The 17,838-nt window shown below is 39.7% G+C and overlaps 1 protein-coding gene across 1 annotated transcript; it reads right to left on the minus strand.

The window, feature by feature from the left end:
* Positions 1 to 1,830: 1,830 nt before the first annotated feature.
* LOC117410996 (myelin and lymphocyte protein-like) lies at positions 1,831 to 7,199 on the minus strand. Its single transcript, XM_034017986.2, has 4 exons — positions 6,963 to 7,199; positions 4,904 to 5,071; positions 3,644 to 3,772; positions 1,831 to 2,360 (listed from the first exon to the last, which is right to left on the minus strand). The coding sequence occupies exons 1-4, from the start codon at positions 7,050 to 7,052 to the stop codon at positions 2,286 to 2,288; spliced, it is 462 nt and encodes a 153-aa protein (XP_033873877.1). The 5' UTR covers positions 7,053 to 7,199; the 3' UTR covers positions 1,831 to 2,285.
* Positions 7,200 to 17,838: the final 10,639 nt, after the last annotated feature.

The raw sequence follows: 17,838 nt of genomic DNA on the forward strand, positions 1-17,838 counted from the left end.
GTAACTGCTGTTGCACTCTTGACTAGTATAGTAAAATGCAATACTAAGTTTGCTAAGAAATAAATAAATAAATAAATAAATAAATAAATAAATAAATAATAATAATAATAATAATAATAATAAGTTAGTCTAGCAATTTCTGTAGACTAAAGACTTGTGGTATTGTACCAACTAAAGCAAATATGAAAAATCCAAAAATGTATTGACAATTTTTATGAAAATGAACTAAAAAAAAAGTGTCAAAACATTTGCAACAAAAAGTTTCATCCTTATTTAACTTATTCATCTTATTCAACTTAACGTAGGCATATATATATATATATATATATATATATATATATATATATATATATATATATATATATATATATATATATAGTATTAAAAGGCTGTGTGGTCCAGTGGTTAAACAAAAGGGCTTGTAACCAGGAGGTCCCCAGTTCAAATCCCACCTCACCTACTGACTCAGTGTGTGACCCTGAGCAAGTCACTTAACCTCCTTGTGCTCCGTCTTTTGGGTGAGACGTAATTGTAAGTGACTCTACAGCTGATGCATAGTTCACACACCCTAGTCTCTGTAAGTCGCCTTGGATAAAGGCGTCTGCTAAATAAACAAATAATAATAACATAATTCCAGTATGACTCAAGTGTCTCTACCTTCAGCCTCTTTCATAGGGAAGGCAGCATTAAATCTGCTTACAAGTATATGCCATGCAGTTGTGTGCAGCAGAATTGCTTGAAATCCTTTCTGCCATCCTCCAAAGTTTCAATAGCATCTTTTATACACTATGAAAAAAAGTTTTTGCTCCATTGTATGATTTTAAAAAATGAGGACAATACAACTTTTGTTTATCCTTTAATGCAGCTTTGTTAATTTTGGTGGTGTTTTAGGAAAATTAGATTATACATGAGAATTTCGTTTAAGACAATGGGAAAATATTCTTATGCAATTCAGCCTTAGTATTTACTTTCGTGCGTAAATACATTTCCGTACATAATTTTATTAAGATCAAAAAATGTAAATTAAAAAAATAAAAAAAAAAGATTTGTAAAGAAATATAACACTCCTGAAATATAATAGCTGGAACCAATCACTCCAATTTTGAGCCCCCCACCCCTCTTCATTTCCTGTTTGGTAGCACACTACACAATTGTAAGTCACCCTGGATAAGGGTGTTTGCTAAGAAACACATCATCATAATAATAATAATAATAATAATAATAATAAAGAGCTTAATCTTGAGCCCCATACTAAAGCTGGGGATCAGCTAGTGCCCAACTTTGTTCCATGTCTTTTTTCGATGCAATTGGTACTAAGTTAGTACGCAGCTGGGGATGATCCCGATATAGTATCGTATTAGCTAGTCCGCAACTTAGTATGCAGCTGTGTACTAAATCTGCAAGTTTGTTGCAATTGACTCCGAGTGTTTAATGTAAGTATGTTCCTTGTAATGCCAGGTATCAGTGACTCTTTAAATATACTCCTATAAAACGGAGAGTATTTTAAATAAATATGAATTAAATCATCCTGTCACGTGCCACAAAACACTTTGAAAAATGTGTCCCTACACCTTTAAGACAAATCAGTCTTTTTTATGTTATGAAATGGTGTATATTACCATGTACACAGGGTCGCAGGAGGATAGTAGGTGGGGATTCGGTTTGCAAGTTCAATACTGCATGTGCAAATAATTGATTAGCTACTTGAGGTTCAATTTAGAAATGAAGGCCATGGTTGGAACAAATACCTGTACTTGAGTCTGCATATCCCTTTTATTGCCTTAACCTAAACAGTATTGAGTTACAGTGCTCTCCTTTTTATAATCACAGAACCAGTTATAAGACAGCATGGTTGTCTTAACTATAGTTATAAAGGGGAGCACTGTATTCCTGCAAGTAAAGTCCAAGATAACTTTATTTTACCCATCTATTGCAACTTACAATCCAAGTGTCTAAAACAAGCTCACAAACAGTTTGGGCTACAAAACAAAAACTTACACACAAACATTTTTAAAAAATGAAATGCATTTGATTGGTTAACACTTTAACCACATACATACACACACATTATATTATATATTCTGAACACAACACAAATGTATCAGTTTCACATTAAAAACCTTTAAATCAACCCTTCAATTACAAATAATTTTGTTTATCAATAACAAATAAAAATACAATGTAGCGATAAAGCTGGGAAATCCATGGTCTTTAAGTATTTCCCCCCAGGAGAAACGTCTTTGAGCCAGTCCAGCAGGAGTTACATTGGTTTGTCCTCAATGTATTTATGAAGTTTTCCATCTGAATGCAGAAAACACCACATGGATCACATAGAGCAGGGTGGCAATGTAGGAACATACCTGTAAGAAAGATTGAAACATTATTAACAAAGTAGGAATACCTGAAACATTGCAGGGTTGGCTTGGTATTGTTTTAAAACGGCATACATAAATCATGCAGCCAGATTGACTTCATGCAATTGTCATTCAATAACCAAAATAGAATCTCACACATTTTGACTACATGCCATTCAACAGACTTTGCTTCAAATCACTGAAGCAAAGGCAAATCATTGAAGAAGGGCCATGTATCCCTGCAGGACTACTTAAACAGTCTCTTCACAGCACCATCATGGATGTCCATGGCAACAGTGTTACGACAGGGCTGTGTTCAATAAGCAGAGCGCTTTTTTGTGGCGCTACGAGGCGGAAGTTAGGTCTTATTGAAAGGTATGTTAGTGAACGGTTTTCAAAAATGGCGGACAAAGTTGCAATGGGGTTAGATTTGCAGGAGTTTCTGGAAGATAGACAGTATCATGCCTACATGACAGTATACTCAGCAACGGATACTGCAGCGTTAGTGGCTGTGACACTCCAATAGTCCAGTGAGGGTAGAAAATGACGTTGAGAACGTTGTGATGTAGCCTACTACACAGATGCTGCATTTAAAGCTCATTTTTGGATGGAGCGAGCAACATTCAAGGTAGCCTATGTCATGTTTTATTTTAATAATACTAATTGTAATACTAATACTAATAATGTATAATAATAATAATAATAATAATAATAAAGTTAACGTCACTCTCCCCCTTAAAAAAAAATGTTATAACTGTGCAGGGGTAGCAAAGCTATGAGAATAATAGCGCTTAACATTCCTATCTTTAGTAACGTAACAAAAATACTACAGTATATGACCATAAGTTTATATTTATTTACAATAACATTTATAAATATGTGCAGCCATTATAAAGACTGTTTTCGTCTTGTACGTGTGGAAACGTACGAAAAACGTCACTTTTTAAAGCAAACAAGATTTACACATTAACAATGACTACAAGCATAGACAATAATGTACTTAACACAGATATTTTGGTCAAATGCCATTTTGACACGCCCAGAGTCACCTCCTGAGAGTGTTGGCTAACGTTACAGAGCACTTTTTTGTAACAGGGCGTTCAACAGAAAATGTTACGGAACGTTCTGTAGCGCTCTGGCTATTGAACGCACCCTAGGGTCATTCTCATTTTCTGTCCACCCTCTGTTAATCAATAAAGTACCATTCTTGAAAATCCATCCATGTGGGAACCCAATTAATTTGTACCAACACGTGTCAATTTCCACCAACAATGGAGTGGTGTACTTACTACTGCAGCTATGTCCTCTTGATAGGACTTGGAAACAAAGAAATCATTCTGCAATTGAATTGTAGCAGAGGACTGTGCAACAGAAGCACTCAGGTAAAATAAAGCAGCAATTCCATGATAAGCCACATCCTGAAAAACAATACACAACAGTCATGTCAATTATTTTAAATAGAATTCAGAAGACACACAAAAAAACATGCACCATATCTATAAATTTACTGTAAAATCCACATTTAAGTTAATAATTAACAGTCCAATACAACTGGACAGTCCTCTTCTATATAAAATACATTTGTGTAAAATTCATTTAAAAATCTATCCCTGATCTTCTAACAAATCACAACTTTACCCAACCCAGCATACTTGGGCAGACGTACAGTACCTGGAGTCCTGATCTACACACATTCCCCAGAGGTGGTAGGACCGATCATTTGTGGCATCGTAGATTCAAATTGATTAATATACCCAGTTGCATGTGAGACGCCTCGCAAATTCTAGTCTTTCAAGTATTTTTTTTTTTTTTCTGTAGCCAATAATGCTGACCACTGCTCTTCCAGTCTATGATGAAGTACCATTTTGTTTTATTTTGCTTAGACAGGTCTATATGGACTTGTAGTTGTAAGGATTATTGCAAGATGTTCTAGAGTAACATATGGCATGTATCTATCTTATTCCATGTAGTTAGCATTATAATGGATGTTACAAGTCATGTGTTATAATTTATGATATACTGTAAATAAACACCGGACAGCTCTGATTTTTTTTTTTTAACTCCCTTTTCTTTGTTACGACTGTCTAAATATAAAACCACTCCGCTGTAGGGCTTTAAAATGTAAAAACTGCACTTACACGTTTGTTTTTTTATGTTTGATGTTTAGGTTAGGGAAGGTAATGAATATATGTATTATACTATACAATACAACAGTAACATTAGAATTGGAATTCTAAAATGTTAGATTTAGAACAGAACTGTACAATGGAAAAAGATATAAAATGTGTATATTCATTTGTAATTTTTTTGTAGCTGGCAAGTGCGTGATTGTGTGCTGTTGATGCCCTTACATTTTGTCTTGGTATATTTGCACAGTACCTTTGAATTTAACCATGCTTTACTATAGCTCCCAATAACTGTCCAAGCTTGCCAGTGTTTTACTATATACTTAGATATGCTTTTACCATTTTTCACTACAGTAACCCCCCTTGAAAATGAGATGTATCCTGGTTAATCCACACACACACATTTATTTATTTATTACTTACAAGTGAAGTCCACACAGGGCTGCTCTGATTCACTCCGATCATGAATAGTATAAACCAGAGAAAAGTGACGACGAAGCAGAACACAGACACAAACATCACCCATCCTTGAGGGTTTGTAAGAAGCACATTTGTTGATGCCACCAAGATCCATACCAGTCCACCGAAAACCTGGAAGACGTGAAATGCATGATTAAAGATGGACAAAAATAAAGAAGACTAGCCTCCTGCTTTGGTCAGCCACTACTAACACTGCTGTTCTGCAGCAGTACCCTGTAAATAAACACATTTCACTGGATTACTTAATGTTGCTGGATGCAGGTGTTATTTCAATTCAAAAGTCCAAAAAAATAATAATAATAATAATTAAAAAGGTAAGGGAGATGGGAACTAATTACAGTTTTAGTGGGGCGCACCATGGGAGAGTTGGCATGAACATACCTGCCATTTAGGCCTGGGTTTTCACAAGCAGAAAATGCTCAATTGTGATGAATGTGGTGGTTTTGCCAGAAATGGAGTCAATAATAAAATAGTTAATGGCTGTGTGGGGGTGGAGGGGAGTTTGTAGGGTTTGGCCCAGGGTTCCCCTTTTGAAGAATATACCTCTTAGCTGGCAATCCCCTCCCTCAACAGCTACCATTGCCTGTGGTCATAGTTTCTGATGTTTTACAAGTACAGTGTGTTGTGTACATTACAGTAGGTTACACTAAAAAAAAAATTAATGAGATGTAAAACTGAGGTCCTATTGTAAGTGATTCTGCAACAGCAGTTGTAGATGCATAGTTCACCCCCTAGTCTCTAAGTAAGTTTGGATAAAAGCATAGTGACCAATTCATAATAAACAAACAGCACAGTATTGTAACTCAAAACGTTTTACTCAAAATTGCCTTCAGCAAAATGTTTGCTTGGTTATTTGTGAACTCATGAAGTTGGCTCCTAATTTCTAAATGTTTGCTCAATCCCTTCAGAGTAACATTACAAGGGCTTGAATGGACTTTCAGTAGATACTGTAACATCACACACACTACAATGCAGATACCCAGAAATGTTTTCTATTCATTAAATAAACTTTCCTCCTGGTCTTCCTCCAACATTGGAATACAGTTCTCCCTTGTGCCAACCATCTCCCTCAGGACGTTGTACAGAAAATATTGACTTATTTATTGTACTTTTGGGGACTATTTTGTATTTCTCATGTAAACTAAATGGGAATGTATTTACATTGTAGATATTTTTTTCTTCAGTTTTAACTGTAAACACTGAAAATCAAGTGAATTGAAAGATTGGTGTGTACAGACTACATTTACTTTACTAATGAGATGCTTTTGCTTTGTAATCATTGGGAACACCCTTTATGTCTGTAATGTACTTTTTTTTGGTTGGCGTTGGACTGACAACCATTAGTCACTATCAATGACATCTGTAGCATAAAATACTAATGACTGCGGAGTGGCACTACGTGTTCATTACATCATGGTGCGACTCGTTGATCAAAGTTTGAAGCATTAGTCTTCGTCGCGTTTAAAGCTTTTTTTTTTATCGTACTGTAATATTTGTATTACTTGCTAAAGTTATTTATGGCATCACAACTTTGCACACTTTAGAGAAAATATGTTTGTGGTTGCAGACAGTAAGTCTAAGCAACCTGATCTTACCTTTTTGTTTAGTTCTTTCTAATGAAAATAGTGATGAATTGCATGTAACCTGAGCACGGTTTGTGCATGTGATAAACGTTCATGCATGTAAACATAGCAAATGGCAATTCACTACAGCAAATGGCAACTCACTAAAACGCCTATGCATGTGATAAATTTTTAGCGTACAGTTACAAAGAAATTTTGAGTAATTTATAAAAGTAATTACCTGACTAAAGCTGCGACATCGAATTTTATATTTTGTATAACTGATAATGTAAAGAAATAAACGTTAAAAAAGCTACACACCAGAGTAAAAAGAAAAAAAAAGCTGTAGTTTAATTCAATTGTGCTACAAATGCCACTGGAGAACAGCAAACATTATAGCACGAGCATTCCAGGATATACGAATTTCTCTAGCTACTTACAAGTTCTGGGATAAAGAAGATATCTGGCACAGTTTTAAATACTCCGAGTCCACTTGGCAAGGAGCTTATTCCCTGAGTTACCGATTCCATGTCCTCTGCTCGGATAACCAACAAAATTAAACCAAATCCGCAAGCTAACGAGTTACAAACCACAGGTGTTCCTTTTGAAACTGACAAACTATGGCTTCCCTGCCTCCATGTAGAACCACGCCCTGTAAATGAACCACCTGTGGGAATTCAGTTGTTGGTTAAACAACGATTCCATAGCATCTGGAAAGTACAGTAGGCCTACTACCTTTTTTATTTATTTATTTATTTTACTGGTTGTTTTCAACAGAACGACGATTGTTTGTTATGGCATATACGTTATAGCCTACTCCATACGTGGTTTGACTACTGTCTTGTAATAACGGTGCTTTATTAAAAGTACAGAATAGGTATAATGTTAACTAAAAGCAGGGGCGTCATTTGCTATAGTGAGGGCGGGGGGTGCAGTTGATATACATGGAATTAAGTGTTCAACCTTTTGCCCCACCACCCCCGACACATAATATAATCACATCGCGTTGTCTCAAGTCATCGGGAGCATTCATTCATTTTGATTGATAGTTCGTCGTTGTCCAGTGATTATATCGACAACACAGAATTGTTATTATTTCTATATTTTTTTTAAAAAAAGGAAGCACTTTATTTAAATCACAAATATCAAACATTTGTTTGTTCTAATAAATTTTGCAAAGGTATGCAAATGTTGGTATTAATTCGGCAAACGAAAGGTTTTTTTCATGCAGGAAAAGGGTCAAAAGATACCTGCGTACAGAGATTATGGTTATTGCGAGCTAAAAATACAGGTTGATAAATTTGCAAAGATGAAAGCAAGACACCACCCCATTTTATTTTATTTTATTGTTATTATCTGTGTAAACATGTTATTTAAAACTGCTACATATTTCTAATTTCAACATTCACAGGAATGTGGTGCTTAATTAGCAGTTTATGTTCATTGGTTTATATTTGTTACAAAGTGTCATTCTTTGTGGAAAGCAGGTGAAATGTATCAAACTTAACTCGAGGTTCAAATGGATGCTCTAAAATAAAGATTTAAACTGTGTTCTTACCCCTGGCTCTTTTTATAAAGCCCATGCATGACCATTTTCTTTCAGTGATCTGAGAGTAGGCTAATGTCCCTAGTAAAACATAAACAAAAACAAAGATGTTGTACCGCTATTTGTTTAATGTAGCCATCGTTACAGTATGTATCTGTGGAATGTTTACTTAACTGGGATATCGAAAGCTAGCAACAGAGAAATTTGATTATCATTAACGCCTTTACCCACTATAAAACGAAAGAGAAGATGACCACCAAAACAATACTTTTTGACGCCGCAGACAACCAAGACATGCCTGACTGGCTCCTGGAGATGGTTGCACTCATACGGTCCACATCCTTACAGGCTTCCCGCGCATGCCTGTGTTGGAACTGTCAGCCAGGCCATCTACAGCAATAATGCCTAGCCACCACCGCTCCACTCTTTACACATGTGCCACATTAGTTGTCGGGAAATGACGTGGGCCCCCCACCGAGTCCCGAACACCTGTACCATCTCGTCTCCAACTCCTCCAGGAGCAGCTGGCCAATACTGCTACAGCCTGCCAGCACTGCTGTCACTGCCACCGTGAGCTGGAGGAGCCCACCAGCACAACCGGGGGGAGCGGGGCTACACTTCCCCCAGAAGCTTCTGATCGCACCCCACCCAAGTGCCGCTGTTGTTGTTGGGAAGACTTTGGTGGGGGACTTCCGCCACGTCCCAGTACGCGTAGAGGGAGTCCCCTGCATCGCCTTGGTCAACACGGGGTCGACCGTGACACTGGTCTGCCCAGAAGTGGTTTGTGTGTAGGGTGTCTCTTATTGTGTAAGAGATGTCATCTCGTGCAAATGAAGATTGTACTTAGAAATAGCTTTAAAACAAAAAATATGTTTTATTTTTATTTTTTTAAAAATGTATACCCCTTCTCATCCCTGATCGTGAAATAGTTAAATCCAGAATCAACTGCAACGGACCCCAGCAATAAAACAACATATAACTAACAACTGGAGTAAATGAATGAATGAACATGTGTATATGAACACTTTATTTTGCTTTTCCTTTACTTCTAGCCATCGTTTGGTATATGTGTTGTTTATGCTATGCAAAATGGATAAGACGCCCAATGCACACAGCTGTCTCCTACCAAGTGAAGGCACCACTGTATTATGGACGTTGTAGTTTATTCTAGGAACATGTCAGATCACAATTGCAGCAGATCTAAATACTGCCACTGATTAAACAGTGTAATTAAAATTGTGTATCAGATTACTGCACATAAATAAATAAATCATCTAACAGTGTAAGTGAGCCTGTGGCAGGACAGAAAAGCCCTGTGTGTAATCAGTGTAAAAGAGAAAATGAAAGTGACAAAAAAAAGAAAAATATCAAATGCTACTCATGGAAGCACAAGCACGGTACTTGTTTTGGTGGAGGGATTTAGTGTGCAAAAGTTTGTTTTGTTCAAACTGTTTATTTTGCTCTGTGAGCTTTTTGAGAAAGTCTTTTGTTTGATTTTTGTTTAAATGAATACACGCACCAGTGCTTTCAACCAGCAGTACCTGTGTGTCTCTCTCAGCTTCCTGGTCTGTGTACGTCACCACTCAGCCGTCCTGTCACACATTGTATTAGGAGTGGGATATAGTGACTGCATGGACCCAGGCCAGAACAGATACTGCGGGTACACTTTTTAATTTGTGTGAAGAGAAATTATTTTGAGTGAAGAGGATGGAAAGGTACGAGAACTGACTGAGGGAACCCAGCACCCCACTGTGGTTGAAACAGAGGGGAGACATTTACTGGGGGACAGCCACCTGGATATCCTCCTGGATTTCATCCAGCTGAAGCCTGAAATCCAGCACAAGGGGATCAGCAGAGGATATCCAAGGCTGATGGAGGCCTTGAAGGCAATGACCCAGGTCGTGGACTAGGTCTACCTTGAGTGAGAGGTGGAGCAGTCCCAGTTGGGCCGGGCCGGTGTCCCACAATGCTCCTTCTGCTTCTGCTATGGGCATGAGGAGGACAGCTGCCCAGAGGCCGTCTGGGATCCAGACACAGACCTGGAGTGGGAGGAGCCTGAGCGTCCAACACTCAAGTGGGAGGAGCCCAAGTGTCCAACACCCAAGTGGAAGGAGCCAGAGCATCCAGCAACCAGAAGGAGGAAGCCCGAGCGTCCAGCGCCCAGAAGGAGGAAGGCCGAGCGTCCAGTGCCCAGAAGGAGGAAGCCCGAGCGTCCAGCTCCCAGAAGGAGGAAGCCTGAGCGTCCAGCGCCCAGAAGGAGGAAGCCTGAGCGTCCAGCGCCCAGAAGGAGGAAGCCCGAGTGTCCAGCGCCCAGAAGGAGGAAGCCCGAGCGTCCAGAAGAGGGCAGGCCGAGCATCCAAAGCCCAAGAGGGGGCAGGCTGAGCATCCAGAGCCAAAGAAGGAAGCCCAAGCCTCCACCGCTAGAGGAAGAGTACCCGCTGCTCCTGCCTCTACCACCAGAGGGAGACTACACGCTGTTCTCGCCTCCACCACCAGAGAAAGATTACCCGCTGCTTCCGTCTCCACCACCAGAGGGCAACCAGCCATGCCGACCTCAGCAGCCGCTGCATGAACTGCTGAGGGCAGCGTGGCGAAAGCCGGGGCTCAGTCGTCGCCCCTCCCTAGGGTCTGCACCTGCCGTCACCTCCCAAGGGTCTGCCATCACCTGGGGATGCCTGTTTGTCATCGCCCGGGAATTTGTTGTTTCAACAAGCAGCAGTTTCGCTGCCGTAAATTCTGTGGCCGGAGCCCAAGATGAGGGAGCTGCTGGCTACAGAGAAGTGGGGAGGTGAGGAGATAATCTCCACCCATAGCAGTTTCACTGCAGGATTGTCTGTTGCCAGAGCCCAAGAAGGGAGCCGCCAGCTACAGAGAAGGGGGGAGAGGTGAGGATACCACCACCCATGTCACAGCCCAGCACCTGGGGGCTGAATCCCTCGACCTGGATCTCATCTGTGTGTCCGGACCTGTGGTCGCTGGGCCTTACTCCCAGGTTGCTGCACCACCAGGCACAAGTGGTCGCATGGTCTCCTGCTCCGCTCCCCCTGGTAGCCCAGACGTTGCTGCTGAAGCCGACTGATCTCAAATAGTATTTTTTTTTTTTTTGCATGGTTTATCACAGCCTTTCAATATCTTTCCCTGTCAGACAAGAGTAAGGGTGGGTCCATGAACACACCACACTGCACGACTCTCACAAACAAAGCTCTAGAGACAAGACCTTTAGGAAATGACAACAGTTAATAGGGTGCAGCAGTTATTCAGGGTGGAGTGTAGGTGTTAGCCTGTGACACTTAGCTCCATTGTTAACCTATGGGGTTGTGGTATAGACTGCACATGGGTGCAGATTGCAAATGCCTGATTATGCAAAGACACTCTTCCACTTTGTAACTGTTTATATAGTTCTGCCTCTGTCTGTCTATCTGTATTTCCAGTGGGCAACCTACACCTACCCTTATTATACATCCCACTATTTGGAAGGAAGTCCACTAGACAATTTTTCATTATAAACATCGATCTGTGTCCCTGTGGCAAAGTGGTTTGCAGTGCACAGGTGTAGAGGTGATGCAGTGCTCAAGACAGTGGCAAACAACAAAGTACTGGTGAAATGGTGGTTTATTTATAATCCTGATGTCTGATGACAACAGCAAAGAAATGGCGGGCTGGCAATACACAACAATGTGTATTGCACAGTTCAATAAACAACGAAATAATAGACACAGTTAAACACACACACAAAACACAGACACGATCACAAGTCCAGAGTGAGTGCTGTAGTGCTTGTGGTGAAATACAATTTTAATCTGTGATCAATGGTGCAGTGTCCGGGTTTTTGCGGGCCTTTAGAGACAGTTCCAGATCGTGTTAGCCATCAAATAATGACAAACAGTACAATTAGACTCGACAAAACAAACAAAACACTTACAGTTATATAAACAAAGGAACAGATCACCTAGCCACGTCCCTTATTTGTACCTTCAGTCACGCCCCCTTGGTTAGCGAGTGCAGCCGTTTCTTCTCCAATCTGCGGTTGCCACATCGCTTTCCCTCTGGAGCAATGGCTTCACGTACCGCAGCTGAGCCCCCTTTTTAGATGGCCGACTTCCACCTAGCCCTGGGAATGAATTGTCAGGCCATCCAATCCAGGGCACCTGTTCCCTTTACACTGCGTCCTCACAGGTCGGGAAGGAGATTTATCACCAAGAATCATTCTGTCTCTGTCACAGTCCCTCACTTGACCTCATAAACTGTAGGCCGTCAAACACAAGGCAAGCTGAGTGTCACCTTTTACAATGAGAAATAAGAATTACAGTTATCTTTGGCTTAACCGCTGAAGTTCAAATCAAATACAGGAGAGGAAAATACAGAGGCCCTGAAGTGCGAAACAGAAACAATAAAAACATTGCTTGCAATAATCTAAAAAATTATGACAACCTAAAAAAAGAAAGACACAATCCTTAAAAAAAAGCAAAACAATGCCAACATTTTAAAAAGTAATGACACGCAAACTCAAAAAAACACTCTAAAATATACCCAATAGCAACATATTTTTTGAAGCCATGATAGTGCAAACAAAAAAAACAAACAAAAAAAATGATGGTAAAATATTTGTAAGGGAGGGCATGCAAAACAAAGTTTTATGGAACTTCTACGTTGAAAACGGACATGAAACCTCTAGTCACAAATGCAAGTTATGTATGCTATGTGGCTATTGGAACAGAAGAAGAGCTGGGAAGTACTGTAAATTACTGGTAAGAACATACATAACTTGCATGGGGACTAGAGGTTTCATTATGACCATTGCCACTGTTTTGAATGCTTGTGTCTTATCTTTTGTGTATTAGTTAAAAAAATGCTTGCAATGTTTTTATTGTTTGGGTTTTTAATTTAGGGCTTAGGGGCTTTAGGGCTTATATGTTATTGCTTGAACCTTGCACATAGTTTAAATGGCTTGTCATCTACGAGTTGCCTCATTAGTTGCCAGTTACCTCTGTAGCACACATTCTAACCAGTTCCCACACTGAAAAAAACACAATTTGTATTTGAGCCAGGAATTACAGCTGAAGGAACGAGTTTCAACCAGTGAGCAGTAGAAAACACTTGTTCAGAGAGTCGAAAGGAATGTGGAGGAATAGGATGTACTGTATATTGAATGTTAGTTTTACCTCAGGCCACATTCTTTGGCATCCTGATGCCAAAAGATTTAAAAGACGGATATACAGCGGTCACAAACCGAGATCAAAGTGGGCTTGGAGCTTTCTTTTTTCTTTAGGATTGACACAAAATCGCCTCCAGGTTGCCTCTTTCATGAACCTTAGTTCAGTACTAATTTGTGCTTGAATAGTTAGAAAGCATGGCAAACAAAGATCAGATCAGAAACACCAAATAGAAAATGATACAGCTACTAAAAAATTCAAATAGTGACAAGTATTCTTAACAGAGAAGCCCTGTTGGCTGAGGTGGTGTGTATAAAAGGCAGGGTTGTTGTATGGAGGGTTAATTGATACCCACACAGGATAAGACGAGACCAATGAGATGACTTCATCCAGCGATGCCCTGGAGCAAATAGACATGTGATAGTATGGCACCATGAGGATCCAGAGGAAAAACAAGAAAAGCAAGATTGACTGTGAGTGAACTACACTGCATTAGGTTAAGGAATAGTGCCAAATGCTATAAGCTGGCAGTACAGTCTTGGGAGGGATTAGGTGCTTTCACAGCCTACAAAGTAAGTTGGCTTTCACAAATACATGCACTGTATGAAAACTTTTAAGACACTATGGGGTACTAAAGTGTTGCTCCTGTCACAATAGTTGCAGACGAGTCATAAGAACATAAGAAAGTTTACAAATGAGAGGAGGCCATTTAGCCCATCTTGCTCATTTGGGTGTTAGTGGTTTATTGATCCCAGAATCTCCTCCTATTTTCTGTTCTGAATGCCCCTTTATCTAATCTCCATTTGTGACCCCTGGTCCTTGTTTTTTTTTTCAAGTCGAAAAAGTCCCTTGGGTCGACATTCTCAATACTTTTTAGAATTTCGAATGCTTGAATCAGATCACCACATAGTCTTCTTTGTTCAAGACTGAATAGATTCAGTTCTTTTAGTCTGTCTGCATTTTCCATGCCTTTTAAACCCGGAATAATTCTGGTCGCTCTTTGCACTCTTTCTACAGCAGCAATATCTTTTGTAGCGAGGTGACCAGAACTGAACACAATATTCTAGATGAGGTCTTACTAATGCATTGTAAAGTTTTAACATTACTTCCCTTGATTAAATTCAAGACTTTTCACTATATATCCAAGCATCTTGTTGGCCTTTTTTAAGTCGGAAGACTAGGGTGAAATGTACTAAACATGTGCAATGCTGTTAGCGACTTTTTAGGGAATGCTTTGCGGCAGCAGTTTTTCTTTGCGGTTCAACCTTAGATAAATATGTAATTATGGGCGTTCCTGCATAAATTTGCAAAAAGGGGGCGGAGATAGTACAAATGAGGGTTCTCAAATATTATAATGAGATGTACTACAGCTGCCGACAATTGTAACACTTACAGTTGTTAAGAACTTTTGAAAGCATGTTGTAAACAGTCGCAATTGCTGGCATTTCCCAGTCCACTTTCTCTCGTGTGTTGCCAGTTGTGCTCAATGCATTTTGGCGAACAGCCAAATGCTTAATTTTCACTAAAGGTAGTGTGCACTTACAAGACTTGAAAACAAATTTCTATGACATTTCTGATTTTCCCAGCGTCGTTAAGCCCCAACGATCTATGTAGGCATGTTTTAAACAAATTGAGATAAAGCTTAACTATTACTTAATTAGCATAAAGTTTTCATCGGTCCTTAGCGTCAATGGTTTTTACCCTGGTTTTCTCCCAAATTTGGAATGCCCAATTTTTATTTTTATCCTGGTTCACCGCTGCAACCCCCTATGAACTCGGGAAACAGAGGCTGAAACACACATACTCCAAAACGTGTTCCTGCCAAGCCATCATTTTTCGCACTGCAGATCCACAGTGAAGCCACTAGACCTATAGTGTTGGAGGACAACACAGATCTGGATGACTCCACTGCAGACCCGCAGGCACCCTATCAGTCAAAGGGGTCGCTGGTGCACGATGAATCATGGATTGCCCTCCCTACCCGGGGGGCGCTCGGACAATTGTGTGCTACCCCCTAGGACCTCCCAGTCACGATCAACAATGATATAGCCTGGATTCGAACCTGCAATCTCCAGGCTATAGGGCACATCCTGCACTCCACGCGCAGCGCCTTTACTGGATGCGCCACTCAGGAGCCACCGTGAGCGTCAACCTGCTATTCATAAGAGTGAACGACAGCAAAATGCTGTTGACAACTTGGAGTTATTGAACGCTGGGTGTGGTGGAGTCTAAACTAACGACAGCATCAAAATGACATTGTCAAAAATGTTATCTGACCATATTGAACAACCCCCCCCCCCCTCCCCCAATAAATAAACTACAAAATATATATAACATTAAAAAAAAAGACACAAATTGTTTCAGCTTTTTTTTTTTTTTTTATTATATATTGTATAAAAGTTGATGCCCCCGTGATTAACACTGCCTAATACACCACCCACTCGATATTACGAGGGTGTCGGGTCCAATATAAATCCGCTATATATCGAGGGCCATGATATAGCAAGAGACCCATAGAAAAATAAATAGGCTAACAAATACTGTACAACCAGTCCATCGTTTTTTTCGGGGGCGTCAGGGTCCAATATAAGTACTCTACGCAACCCGCTTTTTCTCATTTTTCATATAAAAAGCAGCACACCGTTTTAATTCATACTGCGGAGGGTAATTGCTTCTCATCAACTTAGTCTCTCGTGACAGGGTGACTGGGCGGTGACGTCAGGCAGAAGCAGGAAGGAAAAATACTGACATCAGGGACTGCAGTTATAATAAAGAAAGACGCGGCGGAGCCGCCGTTTTATTTACAAATAACAAAAATAAATAAAAGGTTTTAACAAAAAGAAACTTGCTCACAGAGCGAAAATAAAACAGGGAAACAAAACAAAATCACGAACACAAAATATACGATCAAGCTGGGCAACTAGCCGTCACTGATCCTTTACGTCTTGGTCTCTCTCCTTCCAACACCCACACCGAGCGCAGAGAGCTGCAGGCTTATATACCGTGGCCGAGGGGTTTAACTGGCTAGTAATTATCCTATTACCCCTCGGCCACAATCTGCACGAGTTTATTAATTAAAGTGCTGTGGATGGGGCTACCCATCCACGCTAAACAAAAAACAAATCGGAAATACATAAATAACAAAAACAATAACCCAACCCGCGGCGTTTCGCCGTCATATAAATACAATACTAAATCATAATAAACAAATACAAAATAACACAGGGGTGGAGGGGGACCCTGTTCTAAAATAAAATAAACAAATCAATGTACAGGGCTGCTCGCCCTGTTACTGTCTCCAATTAATTTCACGAGTTTTCCTCGCCTGTCTCAAATGCATAAACCCGCTGCATTGAAAGAATCCATTCCCAACATAGGAGGCTTGTTGCTAGGGAGCTGACATTACTGCCTTGTGACTCTTGCTAGTGCATTGCTGCCACAAGTGAACACCTTGTTGGCTAAAATAAAAAAAAAACACTTCAACAATTAGATATTTAATTTGCTTTGTGTTATTGTGCAATGCATGTGTATATGATAACAGTACGATATTCATGCTTTGTTTTAAGTTGTTTTGTATATTTTTGTTTGTGGTGTGCATTATGAAATAAAACAAACAGTAATTCTACGTGAAATTGCCTAGTATGTATAGTGCAGCTAAGGCATGTGCAGTTAAGACTGTAAAAATGGGGAGGACCATGATATATCCGAATCCGCAGTATAGCAAGGGGCGATAAAACGAGGGGTGGGTGTATTTTTTGTAATCAGTAATGCTGTATATGTGTTAAGCGTACATAATAATTTAAATAATTGATTTACAAGTGTTTTTTCATTTAATTGCATAAGTCCTGCAAAGCAAAGGAACATTAATAATTATTAAGGTCATTTAAATAACCTGAAGCTGATTGCATCCTGCAGTGTATAAATCACGTATCATACAGGCACGCTGTTAATACGATGGGAGCTACTGTCGATAGATTCCATTTGTTTATGTTCCTAACAGCTAACGACGGAACTGAACGAATGTTTATAGAGCTGATGATGTCATCAAAATGGATCCATTCTTGCTAGAAGTTCCTATTAAATGAAACGTATAGTAAGTGTAAAAAGAAATCTTAAACCAGCATATATTTTTCATTTCTTGAAGCAATAAAATGCATGCAAGAAATAAAGCAGTAGTGTTCTCTTTATAGTTGGAAAGACCATTCATGGTCTGAACAATTTATTTGTGTCCATTCGTGATCTTACCTTGTCCCTAAAACCTATGATGTTTATCCATCTTTAGGGGAACAACACATACCAAAAGATCATTCAAAACTTTAACAACACTAGCATAACCAGATCAAACTTATGACAGAAGTCTTTTCTGGATCAACGCTGAGGCCTTCTACTTGGGATTGCAAGAAACTTGCACTGCTGATAGTGAGCTTAAGACCAAATATACATAGGCAATCAAGACATTCACAGAGCTTTTCTTCATGCTCATAATCATCTGTATATTTATAAAAAGCTCAACTATGTTTAGGTCACCTACTCACTAATCCATTAACCAGGAAGTTGAAGCAGCATGTGTAATTAATGTTTCACAGTGCATCCAAAGCATCACAGTGTTGCTCCAAC

Source organism: Acipenser ruthenus, chromosome 6, assembly GCF_902713425.1.
Source record: "Acipenser ruthenus chromosome 6, fAciRut3.2 maternal haplotype, whole genome shotgun sequence".
Taxonomy (NCBI): domain Eukaryota; kingdom Metazoa; phylum Chordata; class Actinopteri; order Acipenseriformes; family Acipenseridae; genus Acipenser; species Acipenser ruthenus.